At 36.5% G+C, this 24,135-nt stretch overlaps 1 protein-coding gene across 4 annotated transcripts in view; it reads left to right on the top strand.

Annotated features, from left to right (window-relative positions):
• The window catches only part of LOC118760862, a 36,072-nt gene extending 12,572 nt beyond the window's left edge, over positions 1-23,500 (top strand). Inside the window, exons 2-4 of one of the 4 annotated variants that reach the window (XM_036513841.1) lie at positions 3,179-3,355; positions 12,631-12,940; positions 13,132-13,381. In XM_036513841.1, the coding sequence (XP_036369734.1) occupies positions 3,179-3,355; positions 12,631-12,902 (449 nt within the window). In that variant the 3' untranslated portion in view covers positions 12,903-12,940; positions 13,132-13,381. Of the gene's footprint in view, positions 1-3,178; positions 3,356-12,630; positions 13,382-23,085 lie in introns of those variants that run through there. The other 3 variants (XM_036513840.1, XM_036513842.1, XM_036513839.1) reach the window with 3 other exon arrangements.
• The last annotated feature ends 635 nt before the right edge of the window (positions 23,501-24,135 follow it).

Here is a 24,135-nt window from a genome sequence, read left to right on the forward strand (position 1 = left end):
TTTGGCAACGAAGCAATGGCGAAGGAAAGAAAAAAGTTTAAAGACATCGTGCAGGGGTGGTGATATGATAAACATAAAGAAGTTATTATGCATGTACGCTGCGAAATATATAATAAACCTTTACATAAATAAATAACGTGAAATACACGAAGGGATGAACATAAAAGACAAACGGGTCATTCAAAGCCTTCGTTCTTCAGTCAGAAACTGATTCCTCATCGCAGATTTCGGCTGTTTAATTCTGAGATCCGCTCTGAATCAGCCAGCCACAGAAGGAAAGAATGCAACGCAACAGAGACGAACATGAAACAAAAAAAACATTTTTGGAGACAGTAACGGTTAAAAACATGGATGACACAGGCGCCCTACGGCTTTGAGACAAAAGGAGACACAAAAACAATATCAGCAAGCGTAGAAGAAAATAACATTTTCTTTAAACAACACTCATATTCTAAAATGCACACATCCGAGTCTGTTGTGGATCATTCTTCCCTGATGAAATACCCAATTAACCAGTTTCAATATGAAAATTTAAATTAAATTAATTTAATTGAATTTCTGGAATGAACTAATTAAGTATGGAAACAGCTGTAGGACTGGAATTTCATTATATGAATTTGAGTACTTGTGAATAAACTAATGACTGCATGTCAGTTTCTCCATTTCTCATTCATAAGTATTTTAAATACCTACATATATCAATGCAAAACTAATATATCTGGGTTTTCACTGAATACTGATATTAACCAGAGAACTAGGATGCTAGCATCTCTCAAAGGATTATAGGTCCTTGACACAATTAACTATATATATATATATATATATATATATATATATATATATATATTAAAAATTAGAAAAAAACCCACCTTTATCTAATAATAATAATAATTTAAATATATATATATATATATATACATACATACACTTTCATTTAATGAAGGTATCCTTGGCCTGAACAGTAGTCTACGATATACACCTTGCTTAGATATTTACTCCTTTTGTGGTTCCATTTGCCATGAAACATATGTAGCCTGGATCTTATCTACTCCATTCTGTAACTCTTGTTTTGTTATTTGCACACCCAGCAACCCTGGTTGCCTACTGAGAAATATAAAAAGAACTTTATTCAGGTAATCATACTTCAATACAAAAAAATCCACAACCTTCCATCTCAATAAACCACAAGTGGCCCTGAAAGTTTTTTTTATATTTACTTCCGTGGCTGTGTGGTAAGTAGCTTGCTAGCCAACCACATGGTTCCGGGTTCAGTCCCACTGCGTGGCATCTTGGGCAAGTGTCTTCTGCTATAGCCCCGGGCCGACCAATGCCTTGTGAGTGGATTTGGTAGACGGAAACTGAAAGAAGCCTGTCGTATATATGTATATATATGTATGTGTGTGTGTTTGTGTGTCTGTGTTTGTCCCCCTAGCATTGCTTGACAACCGATGCTGGTTCAGCAAAAGAGACCGATAGAATAAGTACTGGGCTTACAAAGAATAAGTCCCGGAGTCGATTTGCTCGACTGAAAGTGGTGCTCCAGCATAGCCGCAGTCAAATGACTGAAACAAGTAAAAGAGTAAAGAGTACCGTCCAACCAATGCTAGCATGGAAAACGGACATTAAACAATGATGATGATGATACATACATATATATATATATATATGTGTGTGTGTGTGTGTGTGTGTGTGTGTGTGTATATATACATATATATATATATTCTTTTATTCTTTTACTTGTTTCAGTCATTTGACTGTGGCCATGCTGGAGCACCACCTTTAGTCAAACAAATTGATCCCAGGACTTATTCTTTCTGAGCCTGTTTCCAAGTAAGGTGATATTTTCCCCATGACCAGATGTGTTTTCCAGGGAAGACTGGAAATGGATAACAGTGTCTGTATGAGAGTGACACTCATTGACAACTATTATGTGGTGTCAAAGCAAAGATGCAGTAACATACACTCAAGCACATGTACACACACACAGGGTGTGTGTGTATGACAGGGTTCTTCTAGTTTCCATCAACCATGTCCACTCACAAGACTTTAAGTTTACAAACACTTACCGAAGATGGCACACGGTGAGACTGAAACTAAACCATGTGCTTGGCAAGCAAACTTCTTACCACACAACCACGCCCGTGCCCGTAATTTATTATCATTTTTTTATGATTCTATTATTATTATTATTATTATTATTATTATTATTATTATTTTATTTTTATTTTTATTATCATTATTATTATTAAGGTGGCGAGCTGGCAGAATCACTAGCACGCCAAGCAAAATGCTTACTGGTATTTCATCTGTCTTTACATTCTCAGTTCAAATTCTACCAATGTCGAGTTTTGCCTTTCATCAGTTCAGAGTTGATAAATTAAGTACAAGTTGTGTACTGAGGACAATTTAATCGACTGGCCCCCTCTCTCAAAATTTCAGTAGAAAGGTTTATTATTATTATTATTATTATTATTATTACTATTATTATTCAGTAGTCTTATTTTTATAACATGATTTCACTGCATTACCGAGTGCAGCTCTGCATGCCTTGGGTATGTGCTGTGGTTTGTTGTGATGCTCTTATTATTATTATTATTATTATTACTGAGTGAGCAGTACATGCTATCAAAGTAACACTGGGGTACAAATAGAAAAAGCCCAGTACACCCATCTGATAAGGGTACATCAGGCACATGCATCACTTCTGTATATGTGTAACATTGTGATCTTATATCAAGATAAACAGTGCACAACCTTGCAGGTGTGACCCACTTAGAATTTTCTCCAGGTTGATTAGCCCATCCTTCTCAAAAGGTCCCTGAATAAGGGTTGTTTAAGGATGATGAATAAAGCACACATGTTTTCAAGAGTGAATTATTCAAACCCCAAGGAATCCCTCTGGCTATGATGTTCTCCCACAATCCCTGCTCATAATCAGAAGTGCACATATTGTCAACCACTAAGGGACATGCTCAACTGATTAAAGTCAAGCGCCTGACAAGGAAATCTGTGGTATTGAGCAGAATATTTGCCATAACCCATCTTTTACACCAAGCCAAAACATGAACAGAATAACACTTCTTATCAGTTAAGATCAGAAGACATGAGAGCCAGTACCTAATACTACATCAGGGCATATTATTATTATTATTTTTGCACCTCTCAATTTTACTTTCAGTTTCAACCAGCAATGGTCTGTCCTGCTACAGTTGTGAAGGAACCAAACCATTTTCAAAATGTGAATCCGATATAATGGAATACCGATTGGGAATAAATTCAAAGTTTGCAGTAAACTGTTCTCAATATTCACACATGACAAAACCATATTGTGCAATTGAAAGATACATGAAAAATGGTAAGTTGAATATATATATCCATTAGATGCAACAACAGTAGTTTTTTAACATTTAATTCTCCTTACTGTCTGACTGACAACAGGTGCCACACTTACTGTATTTTCCTACGTACAAGTCAAAAGTTTTCTGACCATAATTTACAGCCAAAAGGGGTAGACCAACTTTACACCAAGACGACTTTGGTGGAGCAAACATTCCATGTGAAATGCTGCAGGATTTGGAAAAACAGTGACAATGTTTGAATGTTCACACCACATGTGTACACAACATACTATGTTGACTTGTATAGCAAAAAACAAGGTACATCTGCATACATATGTATGCGTGTTGTGTGCTCACACACCACGCGTGTATTATATTTTCTGGTATACAAGTCAAATATTTCAGGCTAAAATTAACAATCAAAAATGGCAGGTCAATTTATACATCAAGTTAACTTTGAAGAACTAAGAGTTTTATGTGAAGGGCAGCAGGATTTCGAAAGACAGTGATGAAGCTTGAATGTTTCCACTGTATACTACGTTGACATGTATGCTGGAAAATACAGTAAGTTGTTCTTTTCTTTAAGGTTTAATAAGAGGAGAAAAGGTACCCCACACCCTCTCACTAACAATGACTCTTCTAAAGGTCTCCAGGACTGATGTGAGAAAGGGAAGAATTATCCCTGACTTGAAGCCTTGCTCAAATGCTTGCAATGGAGTGGACCCCACTAAAGGTACTGAAAAGCCAAGTGGTGGTTTTGAACTAGGTGGAGAATTGGGTTTGCCACTCATGCTCCTCAAAGGAATATATATACTGGGTTAATTATATTGATAACAATTAGCCACAATGCTAATATTATGCCCCTTGGTAAAGCACCTAACTTTGCTTCAGTATGCCTCACTAGTAATACTGTCTGCCATTCAACCAACTTCATTAAATAAAGGTACGTGGTAAATTTGATATGTTTAACTGCAATACTAGTATTGTGGATCTTGGTTAAGGCACATAACTCTGCATGCTTCAGTTGGCCTGGCTGACATGTATTTCCCACTCCTTGCCAGAGTAAAGTCACTAAGTAAATTTTATATAATGACTAGTCACAGTACTAATATTAAGCAAACTGGTAAGGAGAAAGAAATCTGTTTCCAGTTGTCTTTGCATCTTTGGTTATGAACTTGAAGGAGACAAGTGTTGTGTGTGTGTGTGCTCATGTATATACTTTCTTACCACAAAACCCTTTAAGGTCAAATTTGCCTTTATCCTCTCAAATTAGTTTAAATTTGCAACAGTGAACAAAACTGGGGTCAACTAAATCGACTGTGCCGTTGGAATAATATGACAAGTTTTGATAGATAGTGTAGAAAAAATAACTGTTTAAACAATAAGTAACTCAAAGAGATACAATATTTATGAAAAACAATGGTTATAGACAGACAGGCAAGCATTTTAATGTCTAGTTTTCTATACTTCAATGGGTTTGAAGGAGTTTATCAAGACAGATTTTGTATGGCAAGTGCCCTTGTCTGATTTAAAGCAGGGCAATATTTTCCCATAACCTAACATGTTTTTGAAGAAGACTGGAAATGAATTTCAGCACCTGACACACCTTCCAACCAGAGAAATCAGGTCACTGCTCTTTGTTCTTCATTGGTACACATTGATAGTGGAGCAGCCATGCTTACACTGTAAAACCAGAAATAAAAATGGTGCAATCAGGTTCAAACAATAGTACCACAATAGTACCAGCTATAAGCACACATGTGCAGAAGGCAGTGTGACAATAATAAAGATATTTTATGGCAAAAGTGCATATAATTTTTTACTTCTGCTCAGAAATATATATATTTCTTGCTTACAAAACTAACTGACCATGATGTATTTCTTCCCCAGTTGTAAAGAAGTTATGTACCCTCAGTCATTTGAGTCTGACGAATCACTTACATAGCTTTATAGGTGTGAAACCAATGGTCACTTTCTGACCAGCCATAACAAGCAACTTCCTAAAAACAATATACACTGCTCTAATGTTTTAGAGTGTGCTTCTTTTGGAGATATATAAACTACTGACGATATATGTATGTATGTATGTATGTATGTATTTATGTATGTCCAGCTTTACTGAGGCAGGGTCTTGCACAGACATTGCATGTCAGCATCAAAGGAAGACCCTTCCCTTCTGGAAGTGTAACAGCGATGCCCTTCCTGACATCCCTCCTTACTTTCTCATGTGCAACTCGAGATTTCTCAAAAGTGGCTGTCCCCTCATGCACAATCCTTCTCCACCTGCTACGATCAATAGCTATGCCTTCCCATGTGTCAGGAGAGATGCAAGCATCTCTTAAGGAAGCCTTCAGCAAGTCCTTATACCTCTTTTTTGTTTTATGTGGAGGTCGTTCTCCTTTAGCTAACTCTCCATAAAAGAGTAGTTTTGGCATCCTTGAATCCTTCATTCTGACCAGATGACCACTCAAGAGTCATCTTCGTAGTCATAAAACGAGACAGATGAGTGACAACCTAGCCACTGGTGGTGGTGTAACACACCATACTAATCATATCTGTTGGGCATGTGGAAGAGAGTGTAATTCAGCAGGAGGACTTAAACGACATGCAAAGGTACATGAAGCCCAGTTACAGCTACAGCCAGCTATTACCGGTAAAGTTTTTAGCTGCCAATTTTGTACAAGACATTGTAGATCTTTAGCTGGGCTAAAAAGTTACATTCGATCACAGCACCAGTAACAGTTAAGCTTTGTGCAATGGCCATACTCAATAACGAGGGGGCAGCCATAATAAAAAAAATAATAATGTATGTATGTATCAGATCATTCCATAAATAATACAATTCTGTAATACCTCTTATTTTCCAAAATTAAAATAAAGTTCTTTCTTAATCTAAAATATACTCTCCTCATTTTCTACAATGTTCTCCCATCTATTTGGTAGACTTGCAAGGCCCCTCTTCCAAAGTTCACTTGTCCATGACAAAAAATACTCCTCCAGTACTGTTCTGACCTTGTCTGCCGAATTCATATTTTTTCCATCCAAATGATTTTGAAGATTGTGGAATAAATGATAATCAGATGGGGCAATGTCCAGCAAATATGGTGGGTGAGGCACTGTTTCCCATTCAAACTGCTCCGGCCTTTGGAATGTCATCCTCACTGTATGTAGCCAAGCATTAGACACGGAAAGTATGGGAGGAACCCAATGACCCAAAATGCTGACTTTTATGATGGCACACAAGTGTCAATGAGTGATTGAATGACCAAATCAAAACTTCTCTGCTAGTTTCTCAAGAGTTATGATAGAATTTTGTTCCACCAGGATTTGCAGGATATCCCTGTCAAGCTCTACAGATCTTCCAGAACAAGGCTCATCTTCTAGGTTGTAGTTTCCAACTCGAAATTTCTGGAACCACCTTTGACACTGGCTTACTATTATTGTTCAATCCTCATAGACTGCATTAATATTCCTCACACTTTCTGTTGCATTGTTACCTTTATTGAACTCATAAAGCAAAATATGCTGAATATGTTCCTTTGTCACTTCCATTATATTTTTGGAAAAATAACTGTTAAAATCAAACTGTACTCTTCAAAACTTGCACTAAGAATAAAGACAAGGTAAAATTACTACCTGGTTTTTAGTAAGTGGATGCAAGTAATTTATCCCATCTCCTCTGACTTTTAGTTCCTGCAATTGAAAAACTGCATTACTTATGGGATGATCACATATATATATTTATCTGTGTGTTGTCTTCCCATCACCATATTGGTGTGTTTCTAGCCCTGTAACTTAGCAGTTCAGCAAAAGAGAATGATAGAATAAGTATCTGGCTTAAAAAGTACTGGGGTTAATACATTCAACTAAAAGTTCTTCAAAGCAGTGCCCCAGCATGGCCGCAGTCTAATGACTGAAAATAAGTAAAAGATAAAAGATATATACATATAACTAAGACAATGAAGAAGATTTTTACAGTAATCCCTCGCCATATCATGGTTCACCTATCGCGGTTCACCTATCATGGTTCACCTATCGCACCTATCTAAGCTTACATCAATTCTTCCATGGTGTTGTTTAGCATTTATAATAAAATAAACATATACAAATTATAAAATGGAAATAATAATAAAAAATACAGTACTGTTTCAACTTCATGGATTTTCACCTATCACAGGGGGTTTTGGAAAGTAACACCTGCGATAGACAAGGGTTTACTGTACATGATAGCAAGAACTGCTAGAAATAGCAGCCAAATCTCCATCAAATGATACTATAATAATGTATGCATGTACGAGCCAGTAAGAGAGTCCTCTATGTGGTCACTAGATCTGCTAACAACAGCAGCTAAATCTCCCTCAAATCAGATCATATATCTCGAATAAAGAAACAAAGGATTGCCCCACTGTACAAAATACCTGAAAGAAAAACAAAAAGATAGCTCCACCTGAAACATCTAAACCCACTCACTCAGTTCTGACCTGGGGCTAAAGAGGTAGGTTCCTGGTTATTGACTAGAGATCACTCAACACTGTGTTTGGAGCATAAAATCCTGAAATCCGAGGAAATCCTTGAAAGCCCAATGATACTACTACTACTACTACTACTACTACTACTAATAATAATAATAATAATAATAATAATAATAATAATAATAATAATAATAATAATAACAGCATTGGAAATAAGAAGGTCAGGCTTGTGTAGGATGGAACATTGCAAAGATAAAGCACTGTACAAGCACTTGAGAATGAATGAAACTGAAAATAGGTGGGTAAAGAAAAGAATGTATGGACAATTTCATAGGGATGTTGAAGATAAGATAGGCAGAGAAAAAGATGGCTATGAATGACTAAGTGATTTAAAACCGGAAATGGAGGCTCTAATCTGTACTGCCCAAGAGCAAGCACTAAGAACAAAGACAACACATCAGAAAGTGATAAGTGCAGAATTTGTGGACAAAATGGCGAAACCATATGGCATATTACCAGTTAATGTATGCCACTAGCCCAGAAAGAATATAAGGGACATCATTACATCATAGCAAGGATTGTCCATTGGACATTTTGCAACAAGTATAGACTTGACAGAGCAAAAAGTGGTACAAACATAAACCTGAAGGCATCATCGGAAGTGATAATGTAAAGATCCTATGGTATTTTATGATTCAGTGCGACCATGAGTGCTGTTTTCTGCAAGTGCTCCACCCTTATTGCAGCCCCTATTTGTTCCATATACTTCTCAAGATTTTTACTTACTGTTCCTAGAGCTCTGACAATTATTAGTACTATAACCACATTTTTCATCGACCACAGCTGCTTAACCTCCCAAGCTATCCTGTTATATCTGTCGACTTTTCTTCCTTCCTTATCACATACCTTGTTGTCAGCTGGGTATGCTATATCTATGATCCTGCATTGTTTGCTTTCTTTCTCAATTAACACTATGTCCAGCTTCCTATTCTAGAGAATAGGAAGCTGGACATAGTGTTAATTGAGAAAGAAAGCAAACAATGCAGGATCATAGAATAGGAAGCTGGGCATAGTGTTAATTGAGAAAGAAAGCAAACAATGCAGGATCATAGATATAGCATACCCAGCTGACAACAAGGTATGTGATAAGGAAGGAAGAAAAGTCGACAGATATAACAGGATAGCTTGGGAGGTTAAGCAGCTGTGGTCGATGAAAAATGTGGTTATAGTACTAATAATTGTCAGAGCTCTAGGAACAGTAAGTAAAAATCTTGAGAAGTATATGGAACAAATAGGGGCTGCAATAAGGGTGGAGCACTTGCAGAAAACAGCACTGCTTGAAACCGCTCAAATGCTCCAGTTGGTGCTCGAAAAATAAGGAGTGTAACCTTAGTTCACTAGTAGTGAACAGCTGGTACCATAGTACATCTCCAGCGATAGAAGCTGTGCAAAGACAATAAACAATAATAATAATAATAATAATAATAATAATAATAATAATAATAATAATAATAATAATTCTTTCTACTGGAAACACAAAGCCTCAAATTTGGGGGAAGGGATTTAGTCAATTACATTGACCCAGTGTGTAACTGGTACTTATTTAATTGACTCCGAAAGGATGAAAGGCAAAGTTGAGCTCAGCAATAGCGGCAGACGAATTACCGCTAAACGTCTCACCCAGCATGCTAATGATTCTGCCAGCTCGCTGCCTTTATAATGATAATAAAAATAATAATAATGATAATAATAAAAATAATAATAATAATAATAAAAATAATAATAATAATAATAATAATAATGATTTATTTATTGACCACAAAGGGTTTACATCAGGAAAAACCATATGGACGGCATAGGACAAAACTTTGAATGTGTGTGCATATGTATTGTTGTGAGGGTTTTACATGTAAAGCAGTTTAATGCAAAAGAAAAAGAAAAATCATTTTAACAATGTGTAATCCTCAACAGGGAGCAGATATTCAAAGGCTACTCATAGACAAACCTTATAAAACCACAGGTTGCCTGGCTTCTGGGGCAGGTGCCTTTTCTCAGTTCTTTATTTCCAATTTACAGGTATATGCTCAGGGTAGGCCCATTCACTTGCAACATGCTCACCACTCTCATCTATCTTTCAACAAAATGGCTAGAAAGCAAAACTTTCCTCTCCAACCTTATTTTCCTCTTATAGTTGATGAGGGATTGGCCAAAGAGAAAAGTATTTGTATTCAGCCACTTCAATCTCACCCACCATACAATCTCTTTCACTATGGCTACCAGACATATAAAAACTGCCTGTCCCTCCCAGTTAAAAGAAGGTGACACTGAAATCTTTACAATGGATTCAGTTGATAACAGGATCTGTCCCATATATGATAGCAGGTGATATGACATAAACCCACAGGTCAGCAATGCTCAGGTACAGGACCAGTGCATGCAGGATGGCCTGGTCACCCTGCATGCATCTCAGGCACTTTTGGCTGATGGCAATTTTGTGCCTGTAGAGTTTATGTCAAACAGGAAAAGCTCCCCAGAAGCCCTGCGAGGCCAGGGACTTCTGAAAGTTACTGCTAATGCAATACCAGGCAGCGGCTCTCAAGGCTTTTGATCTTAACTGATTGGAAGTGTTATCATGTACATTGTTTTGTCTTGGTATAAAAGATGGGCTACAGCAAATATACTGCTCAATACCACAGATTTGCTTGTTAGTTGTTTGACCTTAACCAGTTGACCATGTCCCTTAGTGGATGACGATATGTGCATCTCTGATCATGAGCAGAAGTAGTAGGGGAGCATCATGGCCACGTGTTGAGAGGAATTCTTTGGGGTTTGAATAATTCACCTTTGGAAACATGGGTGCTTCATTCATCATCCTTAAACAACCCTTCTTCAGGAATCTTTTGAGTGGGATGGGCTACTAGACCCGAAGAAAATTCTAACTGGGACCCACCTGCAAGGTCATGCGCTGTTTATTTTGATATGAGATCGCTATGTCACGCACATATGGTTGTGATGCATGTGCTTGGCATACCTTATCAGATGAGTAGTCAGGATGAGTATACTAGGCTTCATATATTTTACCCAAGTGTCACTTTGATGGCATGCACTGCTCTCTCTCTCTCTCTCTCTCTCTCTCTCTCTCTCTCTCTCTCTCTCTCTCTCTCTCTCTCTCTCTCTCGACGACGACGACAAAAAATTCTAATTTAGAGACCAGATAAGCAATTTGGTAGAGGAGAGTGTTAAGTCATTTAAATTGACCCCAGTATTTGACTGGTACTTTTGTTTTATCAACCCCATGTCTATGAAAGGCAAATTTGACCTCAGCTAGGTTTGTGCTCAGATTGTAAAGAATTGTAGCTAAATAATATATGGAATTTTGTCCAATGATTCTACCACAATAACAACAATAACAATTTAAATTTAAATGAAATTTCAATAAAAATTACTGAAAGTTAAATTTGAATTTTTAAAACGAATTTAATGAATTTTAACCAAATTTATCTATTTTTATTTTTAGTTATTTTTATTTATTTTGAGTTGATATTTTTTATTTTATGTTGAATGAAATTTCTCATCCAGTAACCCTTAAGTTTTAGCAACAAAACCTAACAGAAGTAAACTTAGCCAGCAAAATATATTGATTATTAAATGGAAAGCTTTAGATTTCCAATAGATTGCATTTTCTATGAATCAATTTAATATGGCAAAAGAAAAATGTTTTTTGAATAAATAAATTACTCAAGTAAATAACTGTTTTAAACATTTGCAATATGGTTGCCACATATAAGTCATTGAAAAACAAACAAAGACTGCTAACTTCACTTTATCAGCTGCCTGACAAGTACACTTCCAAAAACTCAGTTTTAATTTTACTCAGAATTCTTGTTTTCCATAATGGATGTTTTTAATAAGTTGTGAATATAAAATTTAACCTTTGCTCAATAACTGACGACTGAGTCATGAAGAATCCTAGTCTTTTTTTTGCATTTTGGAATTTTATTTTTCCTTTTTGAGAATTCTAGGACATTGTAGGGTAGGTGTGAAAGGCTAGATTTGGCTGGTTTGAACATAAAACAGAGTATTTGGGCCTGATATGGCTCGTCTCGTTTAAATCCTGAAGGGTTAATTAAATGAGAAATACATTCTACATAACTAAATTAGCAACAAATAAGTGAGTGAAGTCTAAATAATTTCCTTGTACCTTTTTAAATTTAACATAATAACTTAATAATTACAAAACAATTTTTAATTTATTAATTAACTGGACATTAAAAACACCAATTTAAGAGATTAAAAACAGTAATGAGGGCCCACTAACCAGTCAAACTGGCAAGTGATAGATATGTGACTTGACCCTTATCAGTGGACCTACTTCTCTCTCTCTCTCTCTCTCTCTCTCTCTCTCTCTCTCTCTCTCTCTCTCTCTCAAACTGGGTGCTTATAATGGATGCAATCATAGCTGAGTGATTCAGAAGTTTGCTTTGCAATCATGTGGTCCTTTATTATTTAAACTAGTCTTCTCCAGCCCAAATGTCCTTATGTTCAAACCAGCCAGATCCAGCCTCATACACCAACCCTACAGTGTCAATCTAACAATTATATCATTGAAATCTCAAAGCTATAAGATAATGCATGATTAATTAAAAACAATACATTTGATAGAATACTAAGAATGCTATCGGGTTATAAAAGGATTTATTTCCCATGACTTAGATGTGCAATGACATTACATGAATGTTTCCTTCTTTTGGGTTTTGCAGTAAAAACTTAAGGTTTCCCTTTCTCTCCTTGCTTCTCACAATTGTTTATTTTCTCTTCAGGGCAAGTACAAGCTATTATTAGGGACTGTAATGATAAGACATTTTCATTCTCCATGGAACATCCACCATACAAAAAACTTGAAACTGTTGATGGGAATTACAACATTTCTGTGTGCTCTTATGTTACCTCTCTAGGAGCAATACTGTGCATTTCGTTGTGCAATGAAGACATGTGCAATGGCATATTTGGCAAATCAGATTGCATTACATTGAGCTTACCACTATTTGTCATATCATTACTTTCAGTGAAGCGACTCACAAACTTCAGTTAACTCTTTAATCATTGTCAGTCCTACCAGCCATGATTTCAATATTAGTTCACAGACGTTGTTTTCCACATTTTATTGGTTTATATTAAGGGTATTTATTTAATTGACACCAGAAAGATTAACAGTAAAACCTGTAGGATGGCAATGAAGAAGAAGAAAAATACTAAACTATTGTCAGCTTCATTACAAATTCAAATATTATCAAATAAAATAAACCTGTCATACTTTAAAGAAAGAAACAAAGACTTGACAAAAGAATGGACAAAGAATGGATTGAAAGAAGGAAGAAAGAAAGACAAAGAGTTTTGTTGAGTTCAGTTTGTCATCACATTCATTCACAATATAAAGATAAAACAGAGTCATCTGGCTTTCTACATTCAAAGGTCACATCCTGTCATGGTCAACTGTACCTTTCTTCCTTTCCAGAACCTATAAAATAAAGAATCAATAAAATAATAGAGCCATTTTAATTGACTCTCTCTCACACCTGCTATCAAAATTCCTGGTTTTATGCCTGTATTAGAAACAATTGGCTGAAGCATCAGCATGCCAGGCAAAATGCTTAGCATCATTTCATCTGTTCTTACATTCTGAGTTCAAATTCTGCCGAGGTCGACTTTGCCTTTTCATCCTTTCGGGGTCAATAAAAGAAGTACCAGATGAACACTGGGGTCATTGTAATCAACTCATCCCCACCTCCCCCAATCTTCCCTTGTGACAAAAATTTGTAATCATTATTATTATTATTATTATTATTATTACTATTCATGAAGGTGGCACGATGGCAGAATCCTTAACATGCTGGGCAAAATACTTAGTGGTGATTCATCCATCTTTATATTCTGAGTTCAAATTCTGCTGAGGTCAACTGTGCCTTTCATCCTTTCAGGGTTGATAAAATAAATACCAGTTGAACATTGGGGTCAATGTAATAGACTAACCTCCTCCCCTCAAATTTCAGGCTTTGTGCCTATAGTAAAAAGGACTGTGGCAAATAAATGAAATCATTATTATTATTATTATTTACTTTTAATCTGCATGTTTGTTACAATCACTCACCGAGACACACCCAGTGTCCTAGGGCAAGTGAAGAATAAAGGACGTTACAGAATGGGTGAAAGCTTGTGGAGGGGAAATAGCAGGGGCAGTAGCAAAATATCTTCATGTAATACAACACATACATTTAAATTGATAGCGTTTTTCTAAGGATGTGGGCAGTACTTGTCAGCACAATCTTTTAGATTTCTCTGAGACATGGTTATCCTGGGATAATATCTAGATGTTTCTGATATCCCTTTCTTATCATACCTAGGGTACCCACAATAACAGGAACAATTCTCGCTTTAAGATGCCACATCTTTTGTATTTCAATTTCCAGGTCCTTATATTTACTTAATTTGTCAAATTCCTTTATAGATATATTTTTATCAGTGGGAACACTACATCTGTTAGTCTACAAGTATTTTCTTCTCTGTCTTTAATGATTATGTCTGGTCAATTATCCTGGATCATTTTGTTGGTGTTGAAAGGAAAATCCCAAAGAATAGTGACATTTTTACCTTCAACAACTGGTCCACGATTATATTCATACCAATAAGCAGGAGTGCTGATTTTGTAGTGTTTACATATTTTCCAATGTAAATACTGTTCTACACTATCATGGCAATTTTTGTATTCATTTGGTGTCAGCACAAGCCATGCCAAGATGAGATGGTCTATTGTTCCATCAAATGTATCACAGAATCTGCATTTAGGATTAGAACCATTTTGAAGAACGTTAGCCTTGTAGTTTATGGTATGCAAGCTTTTAACTTGTGCCGCCAACATGAAACCTTCAAATCTCTGTTTTCAGTCCTGAGCTTCTCAGCCACTGATGGGTTGTTGTTTGATCTACATCAGCATTTCGGCTTCAAAGTATATACTGTCTATGCAGAGGCTTCTGGCTCCACCACACCTCAATTTGTTTTTGCAGTCTGTTTGATCTGTTTTGCTTTTTCCATGGCAGGGGTTTCAGGTTCTTCATCTAATTCAGGGTTAATGCCAAGTTCCCTTGCAAATTTGCAAGCTCCCTTGACAATAGAATGTGACTTTTTGCTACTTTCATGTTACTATTATTATCATTATTATTATTGCTAGCATGTCAAAAATTGTTAAATAGCATTTATTCTAGCTTTACAGTTTGAGTTCAAATTTTAACAAGGTCAGCTTTCCCTTTCATCCTTTCAGGATCAATAAGTACCAGTTGACCACTGAGGGTAGAGGAGGATTTATTTGACCAATCCTTTTGCAAAATATTTTGTGCAAAATTTAATATAGTAGAAAGCATTGTTATTATTATTATTACTACTATTACTATTATTGATATTATTATTATTATTATTATTATTATTATTATTATTATTATTATTATTATTATTATTATTATTATTATTATTATTATCATTAAGGCGGTGAGCTGGCAGAATCATTAGCACTCTGGACGAAATGCTTAGTGGCATTCTGCCTGTCGCTATGTTCTGAGTTCAAATTCCGCCAAGGTTGACTTTACCTTTCATCCTTTTGGGGTCGATAAATTAAGTAACAGTTGAACACTGGGGTCAATGTAATTGACTGGTCCACGCCCCCAAAATTTCAGGCCTTGTGTCTATAATATAAAGTATTATTATTATTATTATTAAGGTGGCGAGCTGGCAGAATTGTTAGCATGCTGAGTAGTATTTTGCCTGTCACTACATTCTGGGTTCAAGTTCCTTTGAGGTCAACTTAGCCTTTCATCCTTTCAGAGTGGTCAATGTAATCGACTAGTCTCCTCCCACAAAATTTCAAGCCCTTGTGCCTTCAGTAGAAAGGATTATTAGTAATATTTTCATATACACTCAACAGATTAGACTGTTAGAAAACAAAAGGATCCTAACAAGTAGCCTTAGATGCCAAGAACCCTCCTAAGTATCCTAGTTGTCCTTAATAACACTTTTTTCTGGAGCTATTATTATTATTATTATTATTATTATTATTATTATTATTATTATTATTATTTGCTATGAATAACAGCCATATCTCCTTCAAGTCTGCAATCTTAAATAAGGTGAAAGCACATTACAAAATGTAGTCAGAGATATATTCTTAGAAAAGGATGGTCATGGTCGGAATGCTAATGGTCTTAGATATGCTTGAACTGGATTGATCCCAGAGTAAACAACAACAGCAGGAGCAGCAATAGCAACAACAACAATGAAATCAAGTGAAAATAGTGATATATATATATATATATATATATATATATATATCATCATCATCATCATCGTCGTTGTTTAACATCTGCCTTCCATGCTGGCATGGGCTGAACGGTTTCGTTGAGGACTGGCAAGCCAGGAGGCTGCACCAGGCTCCAATCTGATTTGGCAGAGTTTCTACAGCTGGATGCCCTTTCTAACACTAACCACTCCGAGAGTGTAGTGGCTGCTTTTTACATGCCACCAGCATAGGGGCCAGTTAGGTGGCACTGGGATTGACCATGTTCAAATGGTGCTTTTTATGTGCTACTAGCATAGGAGCCAGTCAGGCAGCACTGGCAACAGCCATGCTCAAATGGTACTTTTTAAGTGCCAACAGCATAGGACCAGTCAGGTGACACTGGCATCAACCACGCTCGAATGTGCCACTGGCATGGGAGCCAGTCATGTAGTACTGGCATCAGCTGTGGAGGCGCAATGGCCCAGTGGTTAGGGCAGCGGACTCGCGGTCATAGGATCGCGGTTTCGATTCCCAGACTGGGCGTTGCGAGTATTTATTGAGCGAAAACACCTAAAGCTCCACGAAGCTCTGGCAGGGGATGGTGGTGATCCCTGCTGTACTCTTTCACCACAACTTTCTCTCACTCTTACTTCCTGTTTCTGTTGTACCTTGTATTTCAAAGGGCCGGCCTTGTCACTCTCTGTGTCACGCTGAGTATCCCCGAGAACTACGTTAAGGGTACACGTGTCAGTGGAGTGCTCAGCCACTTACACGTTAATTTCACGAGCAGGCTGTTCCGTTGATTAGGATCAACCGGAACCCTCGTCGTCGTGACCGACGGAGTGCTTCCATTCCACTGGCATCAGCCACAACAATGATTTCACTTGACTCTATACATATATATATACACACAAACCTTTTATACATACATCAAAACATTTGTCATATAAAATGAAGAAAGGAGAAAGGAGCTGAGGAGACTGACAATATTTTCATCATTTAAAATTTGCACACATTCATATGAACTCCATATATAATCGATACAAACTCATATAAACATATTCTGATAAATTATCTTCTGAAGAAGCAAAGACAAAAGATCAATTCTTTTAAATTCATTCTATATATATATATATAAATTGAGATAGGGGTTGTGAGTGCAACCCTCCATGGGATAACATATATCCAATATACTGCTAGTAAAGCACCCAACAAAGTTAATACATAAATGTTAAGAATTGCGATGCAATCAATTCATTTACTGTATTATATGGGTAAAGGTAAAATGTTTTACCACAAATTAATAATACAAAATAAGAAAACGGAGAAATACATCTTAATCAATAATCAACTACCAGATAATACCCAATCACATAATTTATTAAACCACTACATATGAACATTAAGGTCAAACATAATAATATAGAACAAAACAATGTACATCAATGAGTAATATGATACAATAAGTACAGTATGTATAAGTGAATATAAATAAATACAAATATAAATATAAACTACATCTTACAGCTGTTTTGGCCATGCAGATATGGGTGTCTCATTATGCTCATATTAGCCATGTGAGATACGTTCTACATATTAACCTATCTCACATGGCTACTATGAGCATAATGAGACACCCATATCTGCATGGCCAAAAGAGCTGTAAGATGTAGTTTATATTTATATTTGTATTTATTTATATTCACTTATACATACTGTACTTATTGTATCATATTACTCATTGATGTACATTGTTTTGTTCTATATTATTATGTTTGACCTTAATGTTCATATGTAGTGGTTTAATAAATTATGTGATTGGGTATTATCTGGTAGTTGATTATTGATTAAGATATATTTCTCCATTTTCTTATTTTGTATATATATATATATATATATTTGTATTTTTAATTTTTAATTTACCTGAAGAAACAGTTCTTTATATGATGTAATTGATTTGTTAATCAATAAAAAAACATGTCTGAAACAGCTGTAGTGAACCACAGCCCCTTTGTGCAAATATGCAACCAATAATGGAAGCAAATGATCTGATGCATAAGAATTTTTTCTACCCTCATGACAGCAGGTCGATTTATCAAATGTATATTTGTTGTGTAGTTTTGATCTATTAATATTTAAATATCTATTCAATATATATTTATATTTAAATATTCATTATCTGAAAACCTTCAGTCTTTGCTTTCTTTCTGTTTGCATGTGTATGTATATACATATATATATACATGTAAACAGCTATTATATTTAATTTGTTTGCCTATATACAAATATATATATATAAACTACTGGAGATCTTAAAGTAATATTTGTTTTATTGCTTGTGTTTTCTTTACTTTTTATTTTATTGTACTTTTTATATCATTTCTTTTACTTGAACTTGTTTCAGTCATTAGACTGTGGCCATGCTGGGGCAGTGCCTTAAAGGGCTTTGTTGAATAAATCAATCTCAGTACTTATTTATTATTATTTTTTTTTTGTAAGCCTGGCACTTATTTTATTGGCATATTTCTGCTGAATTGAGGAGTTACGCAGACATAAACAAACCAACACCAGATGTCAAGCAGTGGTAGTGGACAGGCACAAAAACAGACGTATACACACACACACACACACACACACACACACACACATAAAACCAAATTATTTTATTCCACCCGGGTAGAAATATAGAAAAAAGAAGTTGAAAAATCACTGGGATTTGTTTAGATTTTTTTATTAAAAAATTTTAAAAGTCTTTACCAATTTCACAGATTTCTCTGATTTTCGAAAGTTGCAACAGCAGGAGATGGAGCTATGCTGCAACTGTCTTGCTCCTAACTGGGGTTCAAAAATTCTTTAGATTTTATAGAGAGAACATGGCTGAAATTAATTTCTATTTTGGATATGATTTGATTGACCAAAGATGATCACATAATTAGGGTTAGAAATTTTTGTAAGTTCCCAGCCACACCTGTTCTTTAAGGTCATGTGACAATATGTTGGGCACCATAAGTTAAAGTTATCACAGATGAGTGAATGTCTCTTGTGACAATCTCAAACAATCAAGGTTTTCTGAATTTAATCTGCCAAGTGTGGTAGAGGGTGATCATGTGATCAAGCTTAGAAATTTTTTATAGGTTCAATACTACATCTGTGCCATTCAATGGTTGTACCATTTAACCTTTTAGCACTTCAGCCAGCCATATCTAGCCCAGATATTTTACCTGTTTTATGTTCAAGCACCGACCTTAACATTTACACCAACTCTACATCATCCTAAAAGTAAACAATCACATCATTGGAATATTCAAGATGCATGATTAATTCAAAAAATGTCAACAAAGAAACATTGAATTTAAGAGAGTAGTTTGAATGCTGTTGTCAAAGGGTCTTTCTGGTTAAATGTTTGGTCATCTTCAGGTTACATGTAGATGTCACATGATGCACAGGTAAGACACAGTAAAGTAAAATGAAACACAAAGAGCAATCACTGAAAGAAACAACAACAACAACAACAACGGGGAACGGAGAATATATTACCTGACATTCTGTCTGTTACAACGAGGGTTCTAGTTGATCTGATCAATGGGAAAGGACTGCTTGCGAAATCAATGTGCATGTGGCTGAGTATTCCACTGATGTGATTACCCTTAAGGTAGTTCACAGGGAGATTCAGTGTGACGCAGAATGTGTCGAGGCTGGTCCCTTTGAATTACAGATACAACTCATTTTTGCCAGATGAGTGAAGTGGAGTCATGTGAAATAAAGTGTCTTGCTCAAGGACACAATGTATTGCAAGGAAAAGAACTCACAACCTTACAGTCATGAGCTGAATAGCCTAACCACTGAGCCACCCACCTTCATTAATCATTACTTCTACCTGGGCACCCTGTCCCTTCATAAAGTCACACACCATCATAGGAGCAATCACAGGTACCACATTTAGTCAATAGAAAGCAACAAAGAATATGTCAGAGCTACCATGGACTATGCCATTCTTGGTTGGGCCCTTAATCTCTCTACAATACCATACAAAGAGTATAAAACAGTGCAGTTTGCAACATAACAGGTTGTACACAGCATACACCCATGGACCATCTACACAATGAAATGAAATTACTAAAAATGAAAGATCACCCTGTCATGCAAAAAGCACAGTCTTTAATATTCACAGCCCGTGTCACTACATAAAAAACAACCTACAAATATCCAGACATATGTATAATTCATCTGAACTCTATAAATAAATAAATAAATAAATGCGCCCTTTTAAAGCCTAGCCAGGCTCATGGGCCCGGTTTCCCAGTTTCAATGGCATATGTGTGCCTCAGCTGGACAGGATGCCAGTCCATCGCAGCGTTTCTCATTTTTGCCAGCTGAATGGACAGGTGCAACATGAAATGAAGTGTTTTGCTCAAGAACACAACGCATCGCCCGGTCCAGGAATCGAAACCACAATCATACGATCATGATGCTGACACCCTAACCAATAAACCACGTGCCTCCACTCTGAACTCTATCCCGACAACGTAAAATGATATTTCCATCTCTCAGCCTGGTCCAGCATAAAGAACATATGCCCAGAAATATCTGCAACATTTCATTAACTCCAAACAGTAAGATGGGTTGTATGCCAACACTAATAACTGAAAAGAGGCCTCAAAACTTGCATAGCAACTGTGTCCACCACATTTGACTCTACTGGGATCATAACCAGGTCCCACAGACATACAGAAACCACCTGGACAGGAAAGAAATTGCAATATGCCCAAACTGTCACACTGCACCCTATAAGGTTTAGCATTTATATTTGAGAGTATTCAGTGTGGTTCTTGGACAGAAGGAAACAGTATTACAGATAGGAAGGCAGTATGGTTCAGACCTTGTTGTGTGGTTAACTATATTAAATCTACAGAACAGCTGAAACAGAACATGGGTGCAATGCCATACAAACAACAAAAACACCACTTTTAACATTATTATCAAGATCCCTTAACTGTTGCGGTGTCACTCTAGATGCTTTCATAGTCAGCCATCACCACTGGTCTCTGTTCTCTGACAGATTCTCTCTATAAGGTGACCTGTCCAGTCCTTGATATTGTCAAACCAGGATTTTCTCAGTCTGCATTTCTTTCCTCCTCCCTCATCTCTACCTTGAAGAATAGTTTTGGGCAGGAAGTTGAGGCAGGGTGCATAACCGTACCAGGCAAGCTTCTGTCTTTTTATCTGCTCAAGGAGTGGTACCTGTCTGCCAGTATAGTGGTTGACTTGCTGCCTGACATTAGTACTTTAAAATAACAGACAGGACACTAGTATTATACAAAAGGTAAGTTACCAGTAATAAACAACAGAAGATATAACAGAGTTATCATACAACACATAGGGGTTGCTTTAGTATACCAGCACTACCATCATATCCTCCTTCTAACTTCTCTCACTTATATAAAGTGGAGTAAGCATACATCTTTAAGGTGCTTGACTATCACATTAGCCTCTCAATGCTGGCATAAAACCATCTCTTCCTCTCAAATACAACCCCCTCACACACACACATTAGGCTGAAGGGGATTTTCCCTTTTTGTTACCTTGTAAGTTACTTGGAAATCTCACTTGAGCTAGCATGAAAACAGCACCCAGTGCACATAGTAGAGTGGAAGGCATTAGAAAGAGCATTCAGCCATACAACCATGCCAAAGCTGACACTGGAGCTCAATACCGCCCTGTGGTTCATCAGATCCTGTTAAACTATAAATGCAAGCCAACCTGGAAGACAGAAGTTGATTGATGATGGCAAGTAATAGGGATGATGATGATGATACTCACGTTACATACAACAAAAGATTTCAATCTCATCATACACAGCACCTGATTTCACACAAGGATTGTGCAATTCTCGGTATGACAAGTAAGATGAAACAGTATCGCATATAATACTATTATTATCCATTTCAAGAAATGACACAGGCATTGTACAACAGATATAACAGTAAGTATAAGAGATACGCCACTAGCATTATACAGTCACCAGTTGTGATAACAGCACTGCACAACACCAAATATCACACTAGAATTACATATATCAACAGATATGACAACAGTATGATACAATATGAACATTATATACCAAATATACAACTCCACATATGAACTCCACATTATACAACTCCACATATGAAAATAAAATTATGCAAGACCAACTTTTCAGACACTGAGGTGTCCAGAACCACTTGTAATCTACATTAATTTTCACTGATGTACAGGTACCTGTATTTTTATGTAATTATTTAAATAAATCTAATATTTGTTAAATTTAATATTTGTTAAATTTAGAATGTGTTGACCAAGATGACCAACCTTGGTCTGAAAAAAAAAGAAACAAATTGTAATTAAGAAAGGTTTTGGAACCAAAGGTTCCAGAAAGTTGATACTGTACTTGTAGTTGAAGGCAGGTATATGTAACATTACCTGCAAGGTATGAAATCTATGTGTTATAAAACCATGAGATTTCCTATAGTTATGTGTGATTTGTGTGTGTGTGTGAGAGAGAGAGAGAGAAAAAAAGAGTGTGTGTGTGAGTGAGAGAGAGAGGGGGAGAAAGAGAGGGTGTGTGTGTGTGTGCGAGAGAGAAGGGGAGAAAGAGAGGGTGTGTGTGTGTGTGTGTGTGTGTGTGTGTGTGTGTATGTTTGTGCATATATGTCTGTGTGTGTGTGAATGTATGTGTCTGTGTGTGAGCATGAGTGTGTGTGTGTGTGAGAGAGAGAGAGAGTGTGTGTGTGTGTGTGTGTATGCGTATGTGAGTATGTGTCTGCACCAGAGTGCGTGCATGTGTATGTGTGTGTGTGCATATACATGTGCATGTGTGTTTGTCATGTTTGCATGTGTGGTTACTGATATGCAAGCAAATATTCCTATGCATCTATCTACATCTCTTTTCCTTTTTCCTTTTCCCCACCAGGTGAGATATTCAGCATCATCAGAGACTGCAACCAGCAACAGTTCTCATTCAACACTGGCCTCAATAAATACAAAATCTTCCAATACCTGAATCCATCCAAAAACACCACACTGTGCACAATCAGTGGCTGGTCCCTTATCTGTGTCACCATGTGTGACACAGATATGTGTAATGCTCCATCCAAAGGCCATCAGCCAACATCTGTCACTGGACTTTGGTTCCTGACCATTCCACTTTCCACCAGCATCAGTTGGTTCTTTTAATGAAAACTGCCTACATATTCTACAAATAGTGAATACATACATACATATATATATATATATTGTTTCAGTCATTTGACTGTGGCCATGCTGGAGCACCTCCTTTAGTCAAACAAATCCCCAGGACTTATTCTTTGTAAGCTTAGTACTTATTGCATCGGTGTCTTTTGCCGAACTGCTAAGTGACAGGGACATAAACACACCAACATCAGTTGTCAAGCAATAGTGGTGGGTGGGGAGCAAATACAGACACACAACATATAAAAACACACACACACACACACACATGTATATATATATATATATATATATATATATATATATATATATATATATATATATATATACACAATGGGCTTCTTTCAGTTTCCATCTACCAAATCCACCCATAAGGCTTTGGTTGGTCTAAGGCTATGGTAGACAACACTTGTCCAAGGTGCCATGCAGTGAAACTGAACCCGAAACCATGTGGTTTGTAAGCAAGCTACTTACCACACAACCACTCCTGCTCCTATATTAGTAAATATATATATATATATATAATTATACTTGTTATTATTATTGAACAGTGTGAATGAGTGCTCAACACCACATTGGTGGATATTCTTTATTCGTAAGTTAACCAGACTGCCATTGGTTTCATGTTGCGCAAAATATCTCTCAGCAATTATTCGAGTCTATCACATGGGATATTGGTGTTCATCTCCATCTTGGATGAAAACAGCTAAGATGGAGACAAACACCAATGTCCCATGTGAACATGAAACCAATGATAGCTGAAATTGCGAGG

The sequence above is a fragment of the Octopus sinensis genome, linkage group LG26 (genome assembly GCF_006345805.1).
Source record: "Octopus sinensis linkage group LG26, ASM634580v1, whole genome shotgun sequence".
Lineage (NCBI taxonomy): Eukaryota > Metazoa > Mollusca > Cephalopoda > Octopoda > Octopodidae > Octopus > Octopus sinensis.